Below are 24083 nucleotides of genomic sequence, written 5' to 3'. Positions count from 1 at the left end.
AAGCTTCCAAAGAACGTAGTAGGCTACGCTAAGTCATTAAGGTCAGAAAAACAATAAATCAAACTATGCTTCAACAGTTAAGAATTGTTTATCTTTCGCCTACATCATCCTGTACGTTACAGAGAAGAGCTTTACAACGTGCTGATTTCAATATCTGTCAACACACTTCAATGCCCATCTTCTCCATTTCCTTCTTGACCCCTTCCGGCTGACTCTCCTTTAATTTCTCAACCACTTTGTCTCCAGTTCTTCCCCCTCCATTCTGACTCTCTCACTTGAACCACTTGAAGCCTTTTCCCTCTTCCTGTCACTCTGTATCGTTTTATATCTAGCCTATTGCCTATCTCAGTGCTGTTGACTAAATAATAGGAAACCAGAAGACAGCCAAAATAATAATATATAAATCTAACCGTTTATCCTGCATAAACTGGGTTAACCAGTAGTCTCATACCAGTGCCTTGCTGCAACAGTCACAATAAGAGCAATAGATGCAACAGTAGTAAAAGTGGCTACCATTATTAGCCTATAGAGTAAAAGCATAATAAAAGCAAAAGCAATAGAAGCAATAGGCCTAATACAAGAAGCAACTGTTAAGTGACTGCAGCAGTAGCCGGTGTTGGCTAAAATAGCAGAAGCTTATTTGCTGTTGCATAGTGCCACATGAATAGAAGTAGGCTACCATCACAAGGCTAGCTGTGATATTAGTGAATAGTTATAGTAGGCAAATCACAATTGTAATACTTTACAATAATAGTTTACAATTTGCACTTTGCTTGAGCAGTTTTACTTTGTGTAATTTTAATTTTGGATCAAATTAATTTTAGAGGAAAACCTTTTTCTTGTAAGCCACTAAAAACAGCCAAGAGTTACTGCTTCAATATCAGAAAACACTTTACTCATTTCGCCATTGCAGCCTGTGGTAACAGTGGGCTACCAGTTCAATTGCTGTAAGATAAATCACATTTGCTTCCAATAGTTTGGCTTAAAGATGGAGAGTGACAAAATCAAGATGAGAAACTTAGACGAAAAATTTGCTTTATATCGAGGTAACACATACATACAGGCACACAAGGGAGGGTTGTCTATTGTTTCCATTTGACCAATTGCAGACCGAATAGTTTCGAAGGTAATCCACCAATCCCCGTTGACGTCCAGACACCTTCCTCCTCCTACTGGCCTATAAAGTCGCGAGCTACGGATAGTGCACACGCCGCTGGCAGGACAACGACATTCTGTATCACCATCTGCAATAAAATCCCAGCGTATTTTTTCCATCACATTTTGCCGTATTCTGACTGGATAAAAATTTGTTTCTCTTAAACTATCATGGCGGACAGTAAAGTGGAAAGCAGCGGAGAACTGAGTGCCAAGGTAAAGACATGAAAGGGAGACAGAGAAAATCCTTTTTCTAACTCCTGCTTTGATTTATCACCGTATTTGCTAATTTGCCAATTTTAAGGACAGAGTAGAAAAGAGAAAAATACCGTTTGTTAACCATAATTCAATAATTGCTTTTTGCATAAAATTTTGACTTTAAACTCTACTGTAGTCCATTGAGGTGTCTAGGTGAGGCGGCTGTGAATGGATGGGGATGAAGACAGGCTGGTGAAGGTGTCGTTTTAGGAAAAGAATCGGCTTCCTTCTTTACTGTATTGGGAACAATGAAGAAATTAGTGCAAGCGTAGCCTATATGCAATTTTGCACACTAGATCTAGGCTACGAACTACACATAGTTGCTTTTTCCATGTTGCTTTCTCTGCCTCATGTAAGAGGGGTTTCGTGCATATCTGTGGCCAAACTCACTGAAAGATTTGCCAATTGAATCGGCCAAGTTACGCATCTTACTGGTACTTTATACCGTCCACCAATTAGCCTAGCGTATTGTTCCAAGACTGTCTGATTAACAACGAACCTGGTGCTACTAAAACAGATGGTTCTTGCTTTAACAGTATTTGCTTGATTAAAAGCTACGCTATTAAATGTTAGGTCTTTATAAAAAATGATGATTGGTGTTCCACAAATTGTTAAAATTGCTTTGAGTCACAGTTTCTTGTGTGTATCGTGGAGGAGATACTTATTCCCTGACAATTTCATTTGCATATTCAATTGATTCCGAAAGAGTTTTTTATTGGAGTTCGGGCTAAATTGTAGGCTACAGTGCAGCGACGTGGGCAACTAATACATAGCCTTTAATAACTGCACTATCCAGCTTAAGGCTCATTAGGCTGTAACTCCAATCGGTGACGTGACTGAACGATAATCTTAGTTTATTCATTCAGCGCGCACGGATCCTTTATGGTTTTATATGTGCTTTATGAATGCTTTCATTGTGGAGGTACTGTTATCGTCAAACGCTTGAAGTTCGCCACTCCCAGCCTCTTTCTCGATTTCCTTTACTTTTTTCTGTAAATGATTTTGGTTTCAGAAACTCTGCCGTTCTTGTTGTACTTGGTGGTTCTGGTGAGCATATGTGGTTATTTTTGTTTCCCGCGAGTCCCTGTTTTTGTTTCCGAGCTGCTGTCATTTCAAACAAAGTCTGTCTCCTTAATGAGGCTGCCTGTGACCGTTAGGAACAGAGTGGTCAGAGGTAAAGCCAACAAAAGCTAGTTATTTGTAGAGCCTAAATATTTATCATATAGATCCAGTGCTTTCTCTGGTCGGTAACTGAGAGCAGCTGGTGCGCGAGGGGCAGGGTCGTGCCCGTATCATTGAGCCGCGCGCTGCGCTCGTTTTTTCTGCAAGCCCCCCGAGGGCGTGAGGGAAACAGACTGCTTAGCACAAAGGAGCAAGATGTGATAGATGGATGGATGGATAGATAGATAGATAGATAGATAGATGTTAAGAATGAGAAGGCATGTAAAAGGTAGAATGCACTGGAAACATGTCCTACTATAGTTGTATGGTATGGTAATGCGTATTACTGTTGGCCTTATTGACAAATAGTGTACAAGTATTGTGTCACTGGAGTTATTTGAGGAGTTTGCATGCTTTGGCACCTGCTCTAAAGTTGACAGGGAGTAATCAGCTACTGTACTGCTGGGAGTTGTAGTCTTTGCACTGGTGTGTTTTCGCTTGAATAAACTGCAGCGGGGACGGCGGTGTCAGATTTCAGCCAGCCAGGAGGAGTTGGGAGGGACTAAGAAAGATTTCACCAATAGGAGGTCCAATTTTCAAAGCTTCACCTGTCTGTAGGCCTATAAGAAAACTTAAAGCCCTGCTCCATGGGAATCATAAGGCAGAGGGGGAAATTGGACATGTGTGTGTCTAAGAATATGTTTCTTTTCAGGAGCTGAAAGAGAAGAAACAGGTAGAAGAGAAGAAGAATGGGGATGATGCTGCAGCCAATGGCAAAACTGTAAGAACTGCTCCTCTTGGTCCTCCTCCAGCTTGAACAACATGAGTGATCCTTGTCTCTCTTCTGGTGACCAATATAACTCTGTCTCGTCCTGGCAGGACGAGGAGAATGGCGAGGAAAATGAGGTAGAGGAGGATGAGGAGGACGTTGGAGAGGATGAGGAAGATGATGGAGAGGGTATGTGTTCTTTGCTGAACAAATTGGGATGAAGAAAAAAAACAGAAAGACAGTAAAGGTCATGATACACAGCATTACCAAACTGACCATATTTTTTGAGACTCAAACTCCTTGTGTTTGTCCCCAGAACAAAAATATTTCAATTTGTATTGACAGCTTGGTAATCAGGGTTAACCAGAGTTCAGAGCACTATTCAAACTCGCCTCTGATTATTTGTTGAGTATGCAAAATTTATTACTGCTTTTATTATTTGTGAAAGCTACTGCTTGAATATAAAAATAATCAAAATAATCTTACAAATTTATTTTACAGTCACATGGTCCACAGAATCTAATAGGGGTTGCTAATTTAACTAAAGCTTGTTCTATGCATCTATTTTCCTATTCATATACTTGTATGTAGATGCATGTTTATATAGATTAGCCATAGCTATTGTATCTCAAGTCCAACTCCATTCTCAGGTCTTAAGTTGGTGGTCAGGCTGCAAACAATGATTAGCGCATGAAAATAGAAGCCTTGGACTCATTTAATTCATCAGCTAAACCAGTTTAAGTTACTGGATTCCATGTTGATTAAATAAAGGGGTAGGTTTGCCATCTGGTGGTCAGACTATGAACCAGCAGAATTTACTTCAAACACCACTGATGCAAGTAAATGATATGCCTACACAAGCAAGCTCCTTTATATTTATTTAAATTCAGTAGTCTGGGGCTCAGAGATAGAGTGGGTCATGCAACTGCAGGTTGAAACACTTCTTTCAAAATCACAGAATCATAGTTTTTATACAAATCTATTTTGCAGAGTTGACTGCTTAAAAAAAATCACATACATTAGCACAATGCAAGTTCCACATAGAGATGTAAAGTAATAGTAACATAATTCTAAATGTAGTGGTAGTAATATTAATTATTATAATTGTAAGGATAGCAATAATATGAAGACTAATAAAAGCAACTGTAGAAGCAGGTGTTGAGCAGGAAGATGGGGCAGTTGACTTAATTTCACAGATCCAGACTTAAAAGCTCTGAAGGCAGAGATACCTGCAGAAAGCTACAAGACAGAAATATGAGGAAGCATGAAACTACAAGAGAGAGAGGGTGAAGAATTGGTAACATACATTAACTGTAAGAATGCATATTCGTTCAAGATGGAAAGGGAGAGAGGAGCTTAGTGCATCATGGGAAATTTCCTAGCAGTCAAGGCCTATAGCAGCATACCTAAGGGATGGTTCTGGTCTCACTTGAGTCTTTATCAAAGAGGAACGTTTTAAGCTTATATCCTTTAACGTAACAAATTGTGATTATTTGTGTGTTTTCAGGTGACGAGGAGGATGACGAAGAAGATGCACTTGAAGGACCAAGAGGGAAGAGAGCAGCTGAAGATGATGATGATGAAGACGTAAGGCAGAGTGGCCTTTTCAGTGGCCTTTTCAGCTCTAGAAAGATCAGTAACAAAAGAAAATCATGCATACAAGTTCAAAATGATCCCTCACACTACATAAAGGTCTTCATTATAAAAGCACACTTTCTCAATGATGTGAGCACCTCAAATGAAAATTGTTATATTTAAACTTGGACAATTAAGACCAAAGCCATGGCTAGATACTGTATTACTTAGGGTGAAGGAGAAAACACACTGATCTGAATGTTACTTCTGAATGTTAAGTAATTTGTCCAGCCAAGAGACATTCAAGTTTTAACAAACATGATGGACACTCAGTGGAAAATGAATAGCAATTTCCACCAAAGCAGAAGAGCAGAGACTGGATATCACTCAGTGACCGCTGCTGCAAGAAGTCATGCTTGCTGAGGATAGGATGGTCTTTTAAAGCTCCTCTAAGATCAGATAATAATTATATTTAAATGTGCCTGGTATTCTCAGTATTGACATCATAGTGTGCACAAGAGTTTTATTTTAGGGTTTCTTGCTACTACCAGTGATTCACAAGATAGCAGAAAAACTACTTGGTTAGATAAAGGAAAAGATCATGGTTGGGCTAAATACATCATTAACTTGTGATTTCACAAAGGACAGGAAAAGTGGTCTACTGTGTGATGTCCTGTGCTTGATCCATTTATCCACCCATACCGGTTCCCTACATTGACTTTGTTGCTCTTTATGCTACCTCCGTAGAGGTTTTCCTTAAGAAACTCTTGCAGAAAGGCCTGGAGGTAAACCTCTCCCATGTGTGGCCAGACAACAATAAATCTCTGGCTTCGAAGTCATTTTTGAGGGAGTGAATTGCACTCCAAAACTGCCAAGCTGCTAAAATACAGATTCTTTTACTATGTTCATTGAAGTAAAGAAAAAATGTAAACTGAACCGATCTAAAGACAAATGGCAATATAACATCAGGTAACCTTATTTCTCAAATTAATCTCAGTATTTCTAAAATCTTGGCAACAGCCATGCACCCCTGGCTTTAGAAATACTATAAGTTACCTTCTTTCTTTAACATATTTTCTAAGCATGTGTAAAATACTGTGTCTCCTCTTCCTTGCATGTTTTTTGTCTGCTCCACGTTTAAATTAAATTATATTTTGCCATTTGCAATTTAGGGAAAGTCTCAATAAACAAAAACAACCATTTAAAAAGGAGTTAAACTTCTAAACTCATTCCTCTTATGGCAGTGGGCATTCGGCACCAACATGCTTTAACTTAATAAAGCACTGCACACAGCTGATTACATTTTTTCAGACCTCTGAGGACATTGCTGTATTTACAGGGGAATGTACCTCTCACCTTGTTCTCTTGTTTTCAGGATGAAGTTGAAACCAAGAAACAGAAGAGAGATAAGTAGAGTCAGCAGTGCTTGCTCTTTCTGTAGGAGGACACCATCAAGAGACAGCCAGTTTTCAGCAAACCTTCAACACCTCAGTCCTCCTTTCTTAACAAGGATACTTTTAAAAAGAGATTTTGTTTGTATCTTATTTACATTTTATATATTTGTAAATATTGTAAGGAGGTCGGCCATTTGCAACAGTAATCTCTCTGGGCATAAAGTGGTGCTTTGAAGTTTTTTAGTTGTCATTAGCTGTTCTTATTCTGTATGAACAAAACAGAAGCATCCAGCCTATAACACACGACACCCACAAACACCCCTCCCCCACGTCCTGGCTTACTTTGACTACAATAAAGGATTTTAGGGTATGTAGGAACAAGGTGTGAGTTGACTTGTAGACACAGTGTTACTCAGCATTTCTTGGAGTGCTGACTGTGTATTAGTTATATTTTGTATGAGGTTCCAAGGCTATATTTTCTGCTGTGCGTCTCTCTCTAAATGTCTGCCTGGAAAGACCAGAGTTTAATGTCTTTATGTATCATTTCATTTGTTTTGTTTGTAACTTTGGTAGTTTCTATGTGTCTTTTTACCTGCAGTAAAAAGAGAGAAGATAATGACTTATCGGTGATGTGCGAGATTTCCAAATAGGAGAAGTGCATAGATGTGATTTCCGCTGACTATATGTCCAAAGTAAATAAAATAAATAAATAAATCAGAGCTGATTTCTCTGTTTGGACAACAAGGAAATCACATTTATAAAGCTTCTAGATGTTGTGCTTGTTTAGTTAAGCTGGTATCCATTTTTTTTAAATAGCTCAATTGCCATGTGGTTGAGGATTGTAAAACACAAACTGGCACATTAACATTGGGTGACTCTCTTCGTACTTTCTTTATGAAAAATATGAACAAACTTGTTGGGTTGCACCTGTCCTGGTTGACAGTTTCAATAAACTTTATTTAACAGTTAGTGTACTGAAGACCATGTACTTCATTTACATTCTTAGACTGCACCATCCAACTCAATTGCAGCAGTAAGTGATACTGCAGAGGACTCTACACATTACAGCTTTAAACCGCTGTTTTTATCATATAAGCCTCATTATGCCACAGGGAGAATAGCTGGTAGAAGTTTCTAAGCTTGTAGTTTACTTCTGTGGTATGAGGGCCACTGATTATGAGCAATAGTGTTTCTCCCACTGGCCCTGGTATCAATTCCCACTCTGACAAGACATCAGAGCCACGTCAGTTTTTCCATATCCTTTTTGTGCATCAGGTGGATCACCTCAAACGTAAATAAAAAACGTAATTGCTGAACATTTTATCGACCTTTGTCACTTGAATACAACTTTTCTAATGCAAAACTAAATACGCATAAATATATGTATATAGGAATAAAACAAATGTTCAGAGTTTCCATACAAATGAATGATTAGGCTACATGTATACTACAAAGAGCAATTTCTGAATGTGTTTTTATTTCAACAAAACCAGATCTATTAATATGGATCGATTAGGCCTTAGTTTGAACAGCTTCTATAAAAAACAGGTCTCAGGTTTAATTTGCAGACTACCATGGGGTGACTGTGGCTTTGTGGTAGATTCGGTTGTCTCTCAATCGGAAGTTTGGGGGTCTGATCCCTGACTGCTATAGTCACATGTCTAAGTGTCCTTGGTGAAGACACAGAACCCCAAATTTCTCCCTAAGGCATAGCCATTGGAGTGTGAATGGGCATAGATCTGATTGGAGATTGGCACTTAGGCCTCTGCCATCAGTGTGTGAATGTATGTGTGAATGGGTGAATGTGACATGTAGTGTAAAAGCAGCTTTGAGTGGTCGTTAGACTAGAAAAGTGCTATAAGTACAGTCCATTCACCATTTGCCATGAGACTTTTAAACCTTTGCTTTGCAATAGACAAGAACAGTTTATCTGTAGAACCACCTGGACAGAAGCATAACAGAATATAGACAAAGTTATTTTACCATTATTTTTAATTTTGGACATTTTTCACACCTTGCTTGATTTCCCATTTTATTATTTATTTATTTCTGCTTATCTTGTGCAGGCTTGCCTGGTCTACTGAATGATCATCACACCACACCACTCCTTTTAATTCTAAGAAACTTTATTTATTGAAGTGCTTTTGTCATTGTTCCTTTTATGTGGCAGTATACTTTAGTTTGAATCTGATTGTCAAGTAGTTTTTCAAAGAACTCTGGTTGGAAACTTTGCTTGTTTGCTTACTTCTAAAACAGACTTTCAAATAGCATCTGAAATGTGGATTTACAATCCCAAATTGATCTGTGTTGATCATGCTGAGGTCTGGGGTCATGAAGGTATGCGGCTGCGCAGGTACTCCAACACAGAATCTGTTCCTTTGGCCATGATGGCTGCTCTGGGTGTGCGGAAAGGATTCCCCTCCAGGCTGAGACACCTTAGGGACAGATTAGGTTTCAATTAAGGCAATTTCTTAATCCTAAATTTCCCAACTTCAAAAACAAACAAAAAAAACAACACAGAAATTACAGGATTTCTGGGCAAAATAAAAACAAAACACATTGAGCCTTGACCCCAATTCAGTTTTGTACATTACCAAGATATTATGCTCTTTGTAGGGCGTCACTACTACTTTAGAACAAGTTAATAATGCATTTTGACAAAAAGCGGATTAACTCTGGGTTCAATTACATCGTGTGTTCATATAATGACTCCTAGAACGCACTGGACCTCACAGGGTGAAAACTAAACAGCACATTGTCATTCTCTTCTGTCAGATATACACTGGACATTGCAGCTTGTGGTTGCAGTAAAAGAGTTCAGACAGAAGGTACAGGAAAGTGTACTTTAGTTTCTTTCTTGAGATGTGCTACATACCTGAGGTTGGTACACAGGCCCAGTTCAGGGGGGATATTCAGCAGGTCATTGTTGGACAGATCCAGGGTTGTCAGATTAACCATCTTAATAAGATGACAAGGGTCCACCCCGCCCAACTGGTTATTGCGAAGCAAAACTGTCTCCAAGGAAACTACTTGGTAGATGACTTCTGGGAAAGACTTGAACCTGTGATTAGAACAAAGACTCTTATTGGACAAATTGTAGGAGACGGTCCAGATTACTGTAGGTGTTTTTCTCCTCCTGCCTGTCATCATTGAGGATGTTCCATCTCTTTATCAATCCCTTTAATCAGTTTGAATTGTGGTAGCCTCTACAAAAATGTGCCATGTCATATCAACAGAGCACCTAATTTCATAGCCCCTAAGGTCCGTTTTTTTTTATAATTAAACACATTTTATTTCATCTTCTTATTTGCACATTTCTTTCAGTCACATAGTTTTACACCTAGTTATGACAATAATTATTATATTGGAAGAGAAGTAATCAGGTGTTGTTCTTTACAACTGTTACAGACCTTTGCACATTCTGGGAAAGTTGATAGGCTATGTCATGAGTAATTGCGGTCTGATTTAAATGATGCGGGAGTAAATTTGCAGGATGTTTAAAGCTACAGTAGGCAACATTTTTTAATAAAAATTTGGTTAAAATAAGAAATTTTGTTCATTGCATTTCCCTAACAACATTAAATTGAAATGATGTTGATTGCTGATCTGTGACTGTGAGCGCCCGCCCCTTTGTATTTACTTTGTTAAAAAAATGTGTCCGCTCTGAATCAAACAACCAATCAGGGTTAGCTTTCTACGTATCACAGCGACTCTGTGCAAACTAGCGTCATGGCTTCTATGTGGTTTGTGTCAGTGGTGCGCAGGCAGAGGTTGTGTCAGTCAGGAGCTAGGGCAACTTGCATTAAATTTCCTGTACCTCCAACATATACTGCTAAAGAAGCAAAAAGAAGGAAGACCTTGGAGAAGAAAAAAGCTACAAAGAGAGCCCTAAATATAAAGAGGGATCAGACGAGTGGGAGTGTTAGGGGCTGAAGAGCGAAGCAATGCAGAGGTTGCCCTGTTCCTTCCTGACAGGTAACAGTAGCTCTTACGGTAACAGCTAACAGTAGCACTAAGCTCCAACACCTAGAGATAAAAAGGTGGTCCACACCAAGAATCAACTATAATGAGTATTTATATAGGAGTTTTTGAAGATTTTGCCAGAAATAAAGTGCACTTTTTGGAATAAACAGCATCTTCCCCCCCTCTCTCTCAACGCCTTGGTGCTGCAGAGAGACGCAACGGCTGCGTGGTACAAACCAGTTGCAAAATGTGCGTGCATTTTTGGTGTAGTGGAGTAATACAGAAAGGTGGAATGTTTTTTACATTGAAATGTTCATGTTGCTTACTGCCACTTCAACTTTGGTGAATACAACTCCCTAACAACAACAAAGGGAGGAGTCATGTAAGCCACAGGTCACACCAGAGCTCCTCCCACAAACTCACACAACCGTAAAACAACAGATGATGTCAGGGGTAAAGCTTTACATACATTTTCATATTCATTGCAATTGCTGTATGGATGGAATATGGAGTGGAACTGTTCCTGAAACAGTAAGTTACCTGTTATAATTGAGGGTAATTGATCGCAGTTTGGTTAAGTTCTTCATTTCAGGTGGTAAATCACTCAGCTGGTTATTCCTGAAAAGACATAAAGGCAAGACACAAAAAAAATATTGACCCAACTGGAGGTTCTATATATCATAATTCTATTATGTTTCAGACATGAAATCTGTTAAATTGCTGGCTTCAGGTGAGAATGTTTTGCAATTGCTAAAATCAAACATCACAGGAAAACTAGTCTGTGTTTAGTTCCTTAACATTTTTCGTCAAAAGTCAAATTTATTTTAATATTATTAAATGGGGGGCTGCACGGTGGTGCAGTGGTTAGCGCTGTTGCCTCACAGCTAGAAGGTCACCAATTCAAAACCCCGGTTTGGGCAAGGTGGGCCTTTCTGTGTGGAGTTTTAATTGGTGACTCTAAAAAAAATTGGATGGATTATTAAATGGAAGGAACAGTTCCATAAGTGAGGAGCAGCATTCCCTGTCATTTCACAACAACGTGATCATTGCCCTGGATGCTGGGAAAGTGGGCGGTCCTTAATGTGGCCCAGGACACATGTGCGTATCATAGACTGTATAAAAAGATGGACGCTATGACAGCTCCCTAAAAGTGAAGCCAAAACATTTTAAGCTCCCCCTGCTGGCTGGCTGCAGTATAGGTCATAAAGCCCGCCTCCTCCATGTTCACAGGTGGGACATGGGTAAAACTATAAAATCAAAATACACCCAAAATAGTTTTTTCTCAAACATGGTTCCTGTCATTATAGCTATTTAATAACATGCTGATTTACTCCCAAGTGTTCATTTTTCTGACAAGTAGTTATCTGATGCTGTCAAAAGGATGATTGACAGCTCTGTTGACAAATACGGCTCCTGCAGCCAATCAGTTCCAGATAAGCAGAGTGGAGGACCAACAGCGAGAGGAAACTTAACTTTTTTTTTTTTTTTTAAGATTATTTTTGTGGCTTTTGCCTTTATTCATAAGACAGCTGAAGATAGACAGGAAATGTTGGGAGTAGAGAGTGGGATGACATGCGCCAAATGATCGGCAGACCAAGAGTCGAACCTGAGATCAGTGCGACAAGACTACAGCCTCTGTACATGGGGTGCCCGTGCTACCAACTGAGCAAAACCAGCCCCCCCGAGAGAAAAAGTAACTAAAACAATCACTACAGTCATTGAAGTTTCCATACCTGTGAACATTAACCTCAGACAAACACAAAGAAGCGGTTCTGCTGGTAAACACGCCGGCGCACAGGATCCTTGCTGTTTTTTCGATAAGTTAAGTGTGTGTTTCGGTTAGCGGAAGTGGCTACGGTGGAGCCACCCGCTGATCTTTACTGCGCAGACTCTGGCTCCAAATGATGTCATCATCGCAAGATGGCAGCACCTATCATGGGGGCTATTTTGTCATGAATTCCGTATAATGGGAGCAGATGGAGACGCGTTGTCCATCTATATACAAAGTCATTGGTGCGTACACACTGCCACACAAATGTTGACACAAGCTTCCATCCCTCATCTCAGTGTGTCCTCAATCCATCCCTGGTGTGTTTACACCTGTATTTAAGGCTGTTCTCTTGTGATCCAATCACAAAAACCACATGTTGATACCAGATCTGAACAGGGCATTTTACCAAAATGTGATCGAACATAAAAGTGAGCAGATTAAATTATAAAATAATAAATAATTGTAGTATTATCCCTACATGTAAATACTATGTATGTACAACTTCATATAATGCCAATGTGCATTAGCTGAGGTCTATGGAATAGTCCTGAAATCTAAATGCATTGTAAGTCTATGTGTATTATTCTGTGCTTATGTGTTTACCCCAGGTCGATGTGCATCAGCTGCAGTAACTTGCAGATGTCAGGAGAACAGCAGGTCAGTCTGTTGAAACCCAGATTGATATCTGAAATTGAGGACTGGAACTCCACCAGTCTGAAAACACATCAACATGTTTGGTTATCGTATGTGTTCAGACAGCCTTGTGTTGGTATACAAGGTATTGTCAGCACCAACAAATGCATTGTTTGTGTATATGTGTGAAATGGTGTATGTGGTTGTGTTTTTAGTTGGTGTGTACCGTGAAGGTACGGAGGTCAACTGGTTCTTGCTGAAGTTCACAGTGGTAACACCTTGATCTGCTGCTGCATCAAACAGCTCATCTGGAATATCAGGTGCCTGCTTCTCACTAAGAAAAGCAAATACAAAGTTATATTCTGGTCACTCTATCTTCTTAGGTAACTAACAATAATTCGTGTCTTAAACATTTAAGTGACAGCTGAGTTTTTGGAGTTGTATGAGGTACCTATCTTTAGTCAGATGGAGGTCCACATACTCCCTTTAAGAACAGGTGACAAATGTGTCATATATGTACTATGAGCTCAAAACAAATTGAGAAAAATTGAGAACTGAAAGTTTAATTATGAGGATAACAAATGTTTTCAATCAGAAAGAAACACTGACTAGTAGAGTTATGAAATCTGATTGTGGCCTAACAATATGGTAAAGCAGGGTTTCACAAAGACTGATAGTATTACTGTGGCTGAGACAAGCGGTCAGTGGGAGATATTTATATTTTGGAAATATTTGAATACACAGACTACATCACCCTTAAAACAAAACAGAGGCATGAGTAGGCCTACATTGAACATGAGAAGTTGCATGCCCTAGATTTAAGGAGGGACATAATAAGAGAACATTTCTCTCTCTCATTTTGTTCCTCTGCAGAGCATGTGATTGTCAGTAGACCTTTCTCACGACAGCAGGACAAACAGGCATGCAAGGGGTGGAGCAAAGGGAGATTGTCCATTAATAGATTGCAGATGCTGTCTTCCCTCAGGCGAAAAAATAAAATTAAAATAAAACCAGCTGTAATAAATTTCCCTTCTTGCATTGCTGAGATATAGTCTTCATGAGAATTAGACGGAAATCTAATCAGTTCATCCTTAAGTCAATCCAGACACTAGTACTAATTTTAAGATATTCCCTTCAGGCGTTACTGAAATACTATGTTCAAGAGAATGGGACGAACATGAGGTCACAGTGACCTGACCAATGAACTTAATACCAAAATCAAATCAGTTAATTGTTGAGTCCACGCAGATGTTTGTGCCAAATATGAAGACATTTTCTCTGCGGGATTCCTGAGATATTGCATTTAGAAGAATGGGATGTACAGACGGACGGTCTGACAATCAGAAAACATAATGTCTCATGTCACTATTTACAGGTTCCGCATGCACCCCACATCAAAAAATCCAAACTACCCTTGCACCAACATCTTCATACAAACACTAATTCAATTGACTCATGCAAAAGTTGCTAAAATTACCTTTTTAAATTGTAATATTATTTAATTATACTGTTAATATAATATTACATAATAATATAAATATTCCAGTTTATTACAATAGAAACTAGTTGACTTATAGGTCTGGTATTAGTTCTGAGTCACACCTGAGGCTTACCATCCATTCTATTGACAACTGGAAGCCAAAATATATCATTAAAGTGATTATCAAATTGTTACATAGAGTTCTGTTTCTTTGTAGCATCAGTTCTGTCTATTTATCAAGTCTTAAATATGACTATATTGTTGTGCATGTTTTCCCTTATGTGGAAAAAATAGAAAGGTCCCTTCAACGTTTTTTTTTGTTTATATTTTGTTTTTATATTTACTATTTACATTTTGCCAAAATAAAACTGGCTACGAAATGTATGAATTTGTGCCATGTTGGGTCAGATCTTAATACTGTATTAGTGGCATCTATCCCTGCCACCTGGACCTGCCAAGTTACTACAAATAAATTATGTCCAAGGACGCAACTGTGTGTATCACACAGATCAGAGCATGGTGTGTATAACCATGTTCTGATAAAGTCCTTCTGTCAAAACGCATCAGTAGGTTTGTAAGCCTTTTGGTTGCACAGACTGTAATATACCAAATGTATTAACAATATTCTGTTTTCTAAAGCTGGAGTGATTACATACATCAACAGGTGTGTATCACTAACCTGTACACCAATAACTTCATAGTTTTAATGTTATGTACATTGACGGCAGCCTGGCTGGGTAAGGTCATAGCTGTATGTCCTTCATCTGCTCTCTCAGGCTCCTCTGCAACATAGAAAATGCATTAAATAGGGTGGAAGGGTATAGGTATCACTATGTTTTGCTATTTGCTTGTTTGATAAAGTGGCTGAAAAAATCCAACACAATGTCTTTGATCTTCAATAAACGTGTAAAAGCCCCTGAATGTTAATGTTTTTTAATACCAGCCTTTACACAGTGCTGGTACTGACAATTAAAATACTGTAAATAATAAAGAAAGGCATAATTATTAGGATTTTTACACAAAAACCAATATGAATCCATCAAAAAATACAGTTCTATTTCCATTTCTCAGCTTTACGTTTGATCAAGGCTTCTTACTCTTTTTTGCTTGCAGCAGCTTTGGGTAGAAAATCTGAAGAAAGGTGGTAGATGTGTTTCTTTTTAGGCTTTAGTAGTTTTTAATGCTATTGAACATAAAATTAAAGGGAGGTATCGTTTTAAGTAGTATTGAAAATTTTCAACACTTTTTGTACTGTGCAATATCTGATTATTTGAAGAAATGAAATCAATCTTTAATATTTCTGCTTAAGGAATAAGGATTTTGTGACACCCTGTGATGACTACTGGTTATATTAAGTACGGGTCACAGTGACACAGCCTGCAGGTTCCATTCTGCTGAGAAGATAGCACCCTATGACTTTATGATTATGTATAATGCATTATGTATAATGCATTAACTAAAACGCATTATAATGTGCATATACAACATTATTAGATGGCAAGGATTACAGTTACTTATAATTGTCCTGTATATGCATTAAAAGCATTGTTTAACTGTGGCTACAAACAAAAAAAAGAAGCATGGAAAAACAGCATGGAGCACAACAAAGTTTATATGGAAGATCACAGTGCGTTATAAGGTGGTCAGCTGCTGTGTTGTAACTGCAAATTAAATGAAGGAGTGATAACCCTAATTGAGTGAACTTCACATAAATCCAACACGAATCAAGATACAGAATGTGTATAATCTCAACTCCATGTCAACCTACTAGCTTTTAAGGAATACCAAATGTCATCTCACAGTTAGTGTCATCACATGACCTTATTTTAATCACATGATAAGAGGTTGTACATGGGGTGAAATGGTTACTACTGAAAAACATGCAACAGAATATACAACACAATATCTAACACAGTCTAAAAATGGAGACCGACGTAATCACACAAAATAATTGTCATTTTGGCTAAAACAAATACATTTGTAAAAATGTCAATTTTAAAGGAATGGGAATTCATCTTTGGTAGGGTTCACACAGTGTTCGAAACAGAGTACTTGGTGGTGAACAGCAATCAGGTCAGAAGGAAAAGTTAACGGTACCTTTAATTCTTCCTCTTAAATATTTCAGGAGCTCATTGGTTCCTTTCTGTAACAAGAACAATAGAAAAGTTTATGTTTGGTAATAAAATGTATGTTTTACTGAAGCAATACATTAACATTTAATAGTTTGATATTGAAACATGCCCTTGAAATTCAAGAAATAAAGAATTAACTATAATAAAAAGAATAAAATAAACTGTGACAGCTGTAGTGTACTGTTGTCATTTCTGAGTATAATGCATAACTGTATTGATGTGAATCATAGCAAGTAAAGCGTGAGATGAGAAACATTTCGTGTACATGCGCAGCTACATGAAGGAATCTTTCCGAAAAGACCAGTCTTTATCAACATTTTTATTGAACCATATAAAACCTAAGGCTGAAAAGTATTTTTTTTAAATCTACATTGAGATTGAAACTACTCTCTAGACCTAATCTCTCCCTGTCACTGAGCTGAAGAAAGTGAAGAACAGTTACCTGAAGCTGGAACTGTGCTATCTTTTTTGGTAAGAGCCTTTTCCATCTATTGTAAAACTTTATATTTGTAATGAATTTTGAATGATTCAGTCAAGATTCTTTGTCATTGTAACACTGATATCTACAAAAGAATTAGATTCTTCTGAGTGGTTTCAAAACAAAAATATATATCTTTTCTGACCAAGCCTCTTTTTCAATCTACAATTTGTCAAATGGGTTACAGTCGAGGACCCAACATTAGTCCTCGACACCTGCTAAAAGAATAGCATGTTAAATTGTGATTTCAGCAACACCCCATGCATTTCCATTGCTGTTCTTATGAAGCCATCAAGTTGAGGCTGTAACTAACAAGTTAGTGAACACTGTCGACAAAAAAAGGTTTTGCTGTCACTGTGTCCTAACTAAATGTGACATGATAGTTGGACACTTGCTTGTATTACTAGACAATAAAATTGCTCCAATAAACCGAAGAAAGTTTGACATCTAAAGGCAAGGCACGAAATTCCTCCCTTTTGACCTGCTAGCTGGTAATGCTAACCTAGCCAACATTAATGCCTCAATAACAGACATCGCAAACCACTGCACACACTAGGAAAGCTGTGGCCAAAAGCTTTTGTTCCAGCTCCATTGTTCATATTTCTTCTTGTAAATTTCCACCAGGGGCAGCCTGGGAAATAATCTTAACAGAAATCTAGTTTTGGTCTTGTAAATAGTCCTCTCTAAGTTGCCTAGTCTTTCTAAAATCTTGAAATTTAAAAGAAGAAGTCTATAGATCTATAGATGTAAGAGGGTGTCAGATTTGGTGTATTAGTCATAGTCTTTTTGAAGTTTTTTAGTGTATTGTAGGCATTAAGTACAAGCAAAAAAGTATTATCATCAATCATTTATTAATTTATATTTTGCCGATTGCATTTTTTTTCCCTGATGAGCATCAAAGCCTTTTTTGGTTTATTTATATCATAATTTATTTAATCATATTTTGTTTTGTTAATCTAATTCTGAAATAAAATGTCTACATTCTGCTGTTTGTGTATGCATTATATCGCCTACAGTGAGCAGGTCTCTCCGGATTCCTCGCAGAGGGTTTCCCTCTAACAGTAACACCTTCAGATTGGGCAGCAGGCTGAGAGATGCTGGAAGCCTAACAAGAGAGATCCAATACACAGAAAAAAATGTACATTAATGTGTTTCAGTAGCTGAGCCTTGAATCTTCCTGGTGAAATCCCTTCTAGCAGTGGATGACTAAAATGTGAACTGCTGAACAGACTAACAGTTTTTACTGCTTTAAAATTCTATTAATTTATTGAGTATGGTTTATTGGCCCAAAACTTTGTCTGCAATAGGTGGTCGTGATGTCATGATGTCAGTGACCTACATGGAAATATCATTGTTGGTGAGGTCGAGGCGTGTCAGTGTGCTCATAAGGGTGATCTGTTCAGGGAGGGTTTTGATCTTGTTGTCTCTGAGTTCTAGTAGAGAGATGGATGTCAGGCAAGCCAGCTGCTCCGTCTCCAACTGCTCAATCTGGTTGTTTCCAACATATAACTCCTACACACAAAGGCGAGTACATACACAAATTTATATTTCTTGAGGCCATAATATGAACATTTTTAAGAATATGTAGTTCCAAGTCTGGACATTCCTTACTTAAAATATGGATCCAAATACCTTAATTGGACATTTACCATATTTTGACTTCTGATAAACTAATGAATCCTGATAAACTAGTAAAATAAAAAATACACACATATTTAAAAAATAGATCATATACCTAACAATAAATACACAGATAAAATGTAATATGTCATATTTGCAAGCCACCTCTACTTATAAAACATATTAACCTTTTGCTCCATTTGATCTGTGTGACAAATGGCCAAACTAAATTATACTCTTCTTAAACTATAAGAATAATTTTTGAGTTGGCTGCTGACTCTGACTCATTTGACAGCACTTCATCTATAACATTTATAATAAATGTGACTCAGAGCAAAACGTATCAAAAAGAACACACAGAAAGCTAAGTAATTTTAGCTTTCCAACTAGGGAAACTCTCATGTCGCTATGGTTACCTGGAGCATGGGGGCAGTAAGCTTTGGTAGGTTGCGCAGCTTGTTGTGTCTGAGGTAAACTTGCTCCAAAACAGGCATCTCTGATAGGCTGGCAGGAATGTCTGTCAGCTGGTTATTGCTGCAGTCCAACAGCTTTACATCTGTCAAAACAAGTTGGGACTCAAGACAGATACAGATATTCTTAATCCGATCTTGATTATTATTAAAAGAAATGCAGGAAGGAGTTCTTGTAGAGAAATGAGGGAGATAATGCCAAGAGGCAAGCCTGCAGGCAGCAGGCTCTACACCCGCCTTCCAGTGAAGACATTTGTTGCGCTCCATTTGGCCTTGCTGGCACACTGTTTGTTATGTAGCAGTGAAGTAGGGGAGGCCCAGTTTAACGGACGTTTAGCCTCTATTAGCTGATAATCAAAGTAATAGAGTAAAAAGTAATGGAGATAGCGTCAAAAACTTAAACTCACTACAACGTGTAAGATATTTTTATTAGACTGTATTTGTTACTATGTAGTAAGTTCACATGGTAATTTGCTTATGTGTTGCACAGATTCAGGCTACCATACTGCTAAGTGGAAAAAGCATGGAAAACCAACCCAGCAAAGGGGCGGTTGGGTATAGGTGTCATGAGTGCAGCCTCAGAAAAGGTAGAAAAACTTTGGCTGAGGCTGCATATAGTGTTACAACTGTTATCCGCTGGCTGAGCCATTGTCTTGCTATGGGGAGAGTAGGCACCCAACTTGCCTAAATAATCTTCCCAAGTTTGTTGATTTTTCTTTTCCTTCAAAATTTTGCCAGGATTGCTTTTCTATTAATACAGGTTGAAAAGGATGTGTTGTGTTTGTTCTTGTCATACTCAGTTTAGTGTAAAGAGACTGAAGTTAACAACTACACCATGTTCAAAGGTAAATAGGCCTTAAAAGAATTATTTTCCCCCAGGTGAGTGTTAATCTCTCAATGTACCATAGGGTACATACTTACATACTGTATATTGTTTGTAAGTTCAAACATTACTGTCAAAAGCCTGCCTGAAAAGAAGGGGAGTGTGGCCTTTTAGCTGTAGAAAGGCTTTTTGTTTGAAACAGGAAGTGTTTCAATGACAGCAGCTTCTCAAACATCTAAAAACAAAAATATAGAAACACACTGGAAAAACAAAGACAATGAAGCAGGACAAGTGGACCCACAATATAGCTGCTCTTACTTGTGAGCTTGGCCAGGCTGTCAGGCAGACTGCTGAGTTTGTTGTGACACAGGTTTAGTTTCTGCAGACAGGTGAGATGGCCAATGCTGGAAGGCAGGCCCTTTAGATTGTTGTTGGACAGGTCCTTAAGCCAATTGCAGGACAGAACAGCTCGATAAGACAATCACACCACATAGTAGAAAGAGACTGATGGGATTGTAATTCACTACATTAAAGTATGTGTTAGTTACCAACTCTGTCAGGTTCTCCAGTATTCCAAGTTCCTCTGGAAGGCTCTCCAGCAAGTTCTGCTGGAGAGTGAGGCTGCAGAGGTTCTTCATAGCGCACAGCTCCACTGGCAGTGCTTTCAGCTGGTTATGACTGGCCCCACAGGAGAATAAAAAGACATCAGATGTTAGTTTACTGGAAAATCATAGGTATATTTTGTTATTTTGCCACATGAGGGAACATATTAGGCAGAGCAAAAAAGTGTAAACAACAAACAGCAGCAGCACACAAAGCATAGATCACTTGCATTTTATACATGTAATATAGAAATTAGGCAGAGTTTACACATGTCCCAGGTGAGCCTGGATAATAAGTGAAGGATGGTATTTAAAAACAAGAAAATTACCTAATTTAGGATGCCTAGTATGGCTTTTTGTTTGCCGTAAAATGCTGGTTGTGACATCCCTAGCTCCAAGTATGGCATTAGAATGCCAGGTGTGAACTGCCAGTGATCACTTGTGATCACATGTCACTTTAATGAATAGAAATATACATCATATTCAGTATAAAAGAAACATTTCAGAAAAAAACTATACTGCATAGTTTTTGAATTGAATTGAAGTGTTGACTTAATTCAAAAACTTTCTTTGATCATGAAGCCTAATGTTTCTCTTCAGTTCTGTGGTTTATAGTTCTAATATAAAAACTATATTGCAGAGCCTTCTCTCAATAGATAAATAGGTAGATACAGTGAGTGAGTGAGTGAGTGAGTGACTCACTCATGCACTGTCGCTCACAATATCAATAGAAGACGTGATTTCATGTCTCTCATGCACAGATTTTACTAGACTGCCTTTTTTTTAGTTTTAAGCTTACGTCACGTCAGATTTATTTACTACTAAAAAAGGCCTTTGAGGTGGTATGTGTGCTCAGGTTCACTGCATACCATCCCAAATCATAATTAATCAAACATTCAGAAGATCAGAATGCTTTAATATTTAATTCACAAGCTGAAATACATAAAATGTAAGGGATGCATTTATTGTGTGTGTGTGTGTGTGTGTGTGTGTGTGTGTGTGTGTATACCTAAGCCGCAGTTGCTGGAGCTCCTGCAGTTCTCCCAAAGCACTGGGTAAACTGCTCAGCTGGTTGTCATGAAGCTGCCAGAGCAAAACAAACATTTTAGTTGAACAGTCAGATTTAAGTAAACCTGATCCCCTAAATAAATGCAAATTATTTAACTCCTCTACTAAACTGAGCTCCATATGTGTGTAAGAGCAGAGGCTGAGCCTCACCTGCATTAAAAATACACAGTATAAACCACGGCATAACACAGTATGATACTTTGTATGAACACTTTTCATTTCAGCTTAGTGTGACAAAAAAAGAGACACCACAAGCTCTACAAGTAAAAACCCAATAAGACTAATTCAATAATGTTATACATGGAAATGTTAACAGATAATGACAAATAAACATGAGGGCAATAAAACCTGATCTGGACATTCCTAGTTGACATATTCATAACACTCAAAGAATATGTGCATTTCTTGGTGTATGACTGATTTAATTAGACCCGTTACTGACTGAGGTGGTGTTACTTACGTCCAGTGTTGTAAGTCCAGTCAGTAGTCTGATGTCATCAGACAGTTGTGTAAGCTGATTGGATGAGAGCAGCAGTTTCGTGAGTTCATTCTGTTCCCACCAGCGATCGGACTCTCCGAAGGATACATTTTGCTGGGCCTCCTCTGGTGTGTCAATGTTTAATCGATATACGTTCTGAGGGACTGAGACATGTGTTGATATCGATATTACACAAAAACGAACAAATAGTAAATATTCTAGTATAGAAATATTCTAAAAGTTTGCTCGGGTCTCCAGCAGACAGGTCCACCCTGTTCCAGAAGGTGAGCAAATACCATTGAAATCATTTGATCATCTATCATTGCAGAGCCAGTTGCCATGCCTATCTATCTGGAGAAATCTTAGAAATTTAAAAGATTGTGAGACCTATGGGTGTAAGTTTACTGGAACTGGTAAGTCTAAGGATCTTTTACCACCTTTTTTATCATGTATCCTGGATGTTCTGATCACAATTGGACAGCTTTATATATGTTTTATACATTTTTTTGCCCTTTTTCTATTGTCCAGTATGGGATAGCCCCAAAGATCTATTAAAAGATTAATCCCCTGTCCCTTATAAATCAATACAAGACGTATTATATCAAGATTTTTTGTGCACACCCGACTTTAATGCATTATCTTATTTTTCGTGCTTGGAAGGATTCAAGAAATAACAAAAGAGTTCCAAGTATGTTTTGAGTGAGAAAAACAGCCTGCCTGTTTTTACAAGAAAATGCATGCATGTGTTATCTATTTTTACTCAATATGGATGGATCAAATAGCCCATCACACAGCAGAAATAAAGACTTAATCATTTAGTTTAACACAAACTTTCATAATTACAACAAATGGGAGATACTACGTTTTCACTGGACTAGAAAGGGATGAAACACTGGTAGGCTATATTTAATTGAGTTAAGTGGTCAAACAAAAAATCACATAACAACTAAGATAAATTGGAATAGAGGTATACAGTAATGTTATTATTAAAGTAAATATTGAAGTAAACGAAGATTTGATTAAGTGTGATGCTCCAGTAAACTTTGCATTGCGTAGTGGATTTTAGATTGTATACTTGAACACTTAAATTTAATAAATAAATAATTTTAAATTACTCTTGGACTTCCAGCAGATCTTTTTCTTTGACAACTACTTGTACTGACGCAGGAGTAAGTGAAGAGCAAGTGAGTACACACTGGTACACTTGCACATTGCACTTCCAGAGTTTTCTTGTAGTTGTTTCAAAGGTGGTGTGCTGGTACTGCAGTTCTCGTCAGATTGTAAGTGGCCAGTCTGGACCACTCATGATATTTCTGTCCCCGTCCAGCACTGGAAGGTAAGCTAACTATCAAGGGAAAATTACCTTCTGTCAGCCCTCGGCCTGACAGGTTGAGCTGACCGCTTTTCCTTGCTGCCTTCAGCAGACCGTACGGAACGGTCGGTTCGGTCTTTTCCGCTCTGAAGCCCGCCAGAGAGTCACCCTTATTCGCTCTTTTAAATCGAGACATTGTCAGTATATTTAGTTAATGAATCCTCCTTGTAGCACTGAACTGAGAGAGTTATTCCTCATACAAGAGGTTTACCTCCACACCATTGCTCCACACCCAAACTGTACAAGTTCCGCCCGCCAGCAGTAACCTCTTCCGTCTAGAATCTTTCAAAATAAAAGTAATATTTCCACAATACATATTCTGTCTCAAAACTGTACTAAGTATGTCAAAATATTACTCCTGATCGTTTTAACAAAATAATAATAATAATAATAATAATAATAACAACAACTTGTATAATAGACTTTATAAAAAGAAGTCAGTGCCACAACATACAGCGAAGTGCTGAAACCTTATATAACTGATATTCAAAAGCCTGCAAAAAAACCTCAAGATTTCAGGGTTTTGATGGATAATTTTTGGGCCCTATGTCTACCATAAATTAAAGAAAATATTGTAATAGCCAATATTGTCAATATTGTAACACTTCATTAAGAAAGTGACAGATATGTAAGAACTAAGTGTGTAATGTACCTTATCATCATTTAATATAAAACTGTTGTGGGAATGAAGAACAGGGTTATCCCTGCAACAAAGGGCCCAGGCTGAAATCTGTCTAAAACCTTTTCTAAACCTAAGCTGCTGCTATAAGGACTCCACAGGGAAGGAACCCAAATGCAATTAATCCATGCAAAATTGAAGATTTTTAGTGATTTCTTGATGGAAATAGCTTACTGTCAGGCACTGGTAGGCAGGTATGTAG

The 24083-nt window shown here is 38.1% G+C and overlaps 2 protein-coding genes across 2 annotated transcripts; one reads left to right on the top strand and one right to left on the bottom strand.

The window, feature by feature from the left end:
* Window positions 1–1197: 1197 nt before the first annotated feature.
* ptmaa (prothymosin alpha a) lies at window positions 1198–7281 on the top strand. The gene is made up of 5 exons (XM_069680179.1): window positions 1198–1371; window positions 3287–3355; window positions 3454–3532; window positions 4851–4930; window positions 6294–7281. Exons 1-5 carry the CDS (start codon window positions 1327–1329, stop codon window positions 6330–6332), a joined length of 312 nt encoding a protein of 103 aa, XP_069536280.1. The 5' UTR covers window positions 1198–1326; the 3' UTR covers window positions 6333–7281.
* A 709-nt stretch (window positions 7282–7990) lies between these two features.
* lrrc40 (leucine rich repeat containing 40) lies at window positions 7991–23439 on the bottom strand. The gene is made up of 15 exons (XM_069680178.1): window positions 23194–23439; window positions 21813–21994; window positions 21294–21367; window positions 20231–20360; window positions 20001–20124; window positions 18806–18945; window positions 18109–18281; window positions 17784–17874; window positions 16257–16302; window positions 14839–14941; window positions 12906–13013; window positions 12650–12760; window positions 10816–10893; window positions 9188–9373; window positions 7991–8747 (listed from the first exon to the last, which is right to left on the bottom strand). Exons 1-15 carry the CDS (start codon window positions 23336–23338, stop codon window positions 8642–8644), a joined length of 1797 nt encoding a protein of 598 aa, XP_069536279.1. The 5' UTR covers window positions 23339–23439; the 3' UTR covers window positions 7991–8641.
* Window positions 23440–24083: the final 644 nt, after the last annotated feature.

The sequence above is a fragment of the Semicossyphus pulcher genome, unplaced genomic scaffold, assembly GCF_022749685.1.
Source record: "Semicossyphus pulcher isolate SPU_LCO1_2020_fin unplaced genomic scaffold, fSemPul1.0.p SCAF_4, whole genome shotgun sequence".
In the NCBI taxonomy this organism is placed as follows: domain Eukaryota; kingdom Metazoa; phylum Chordata; class Actinopteri; order Labriformes; family Labridae; genus Semicossyphus; species Semicossyphus pulcher.
Note: the sequence above shows the minus strand (reverse complement) of the source record. Positions and strands in the feature narration are given on the sequence as shown.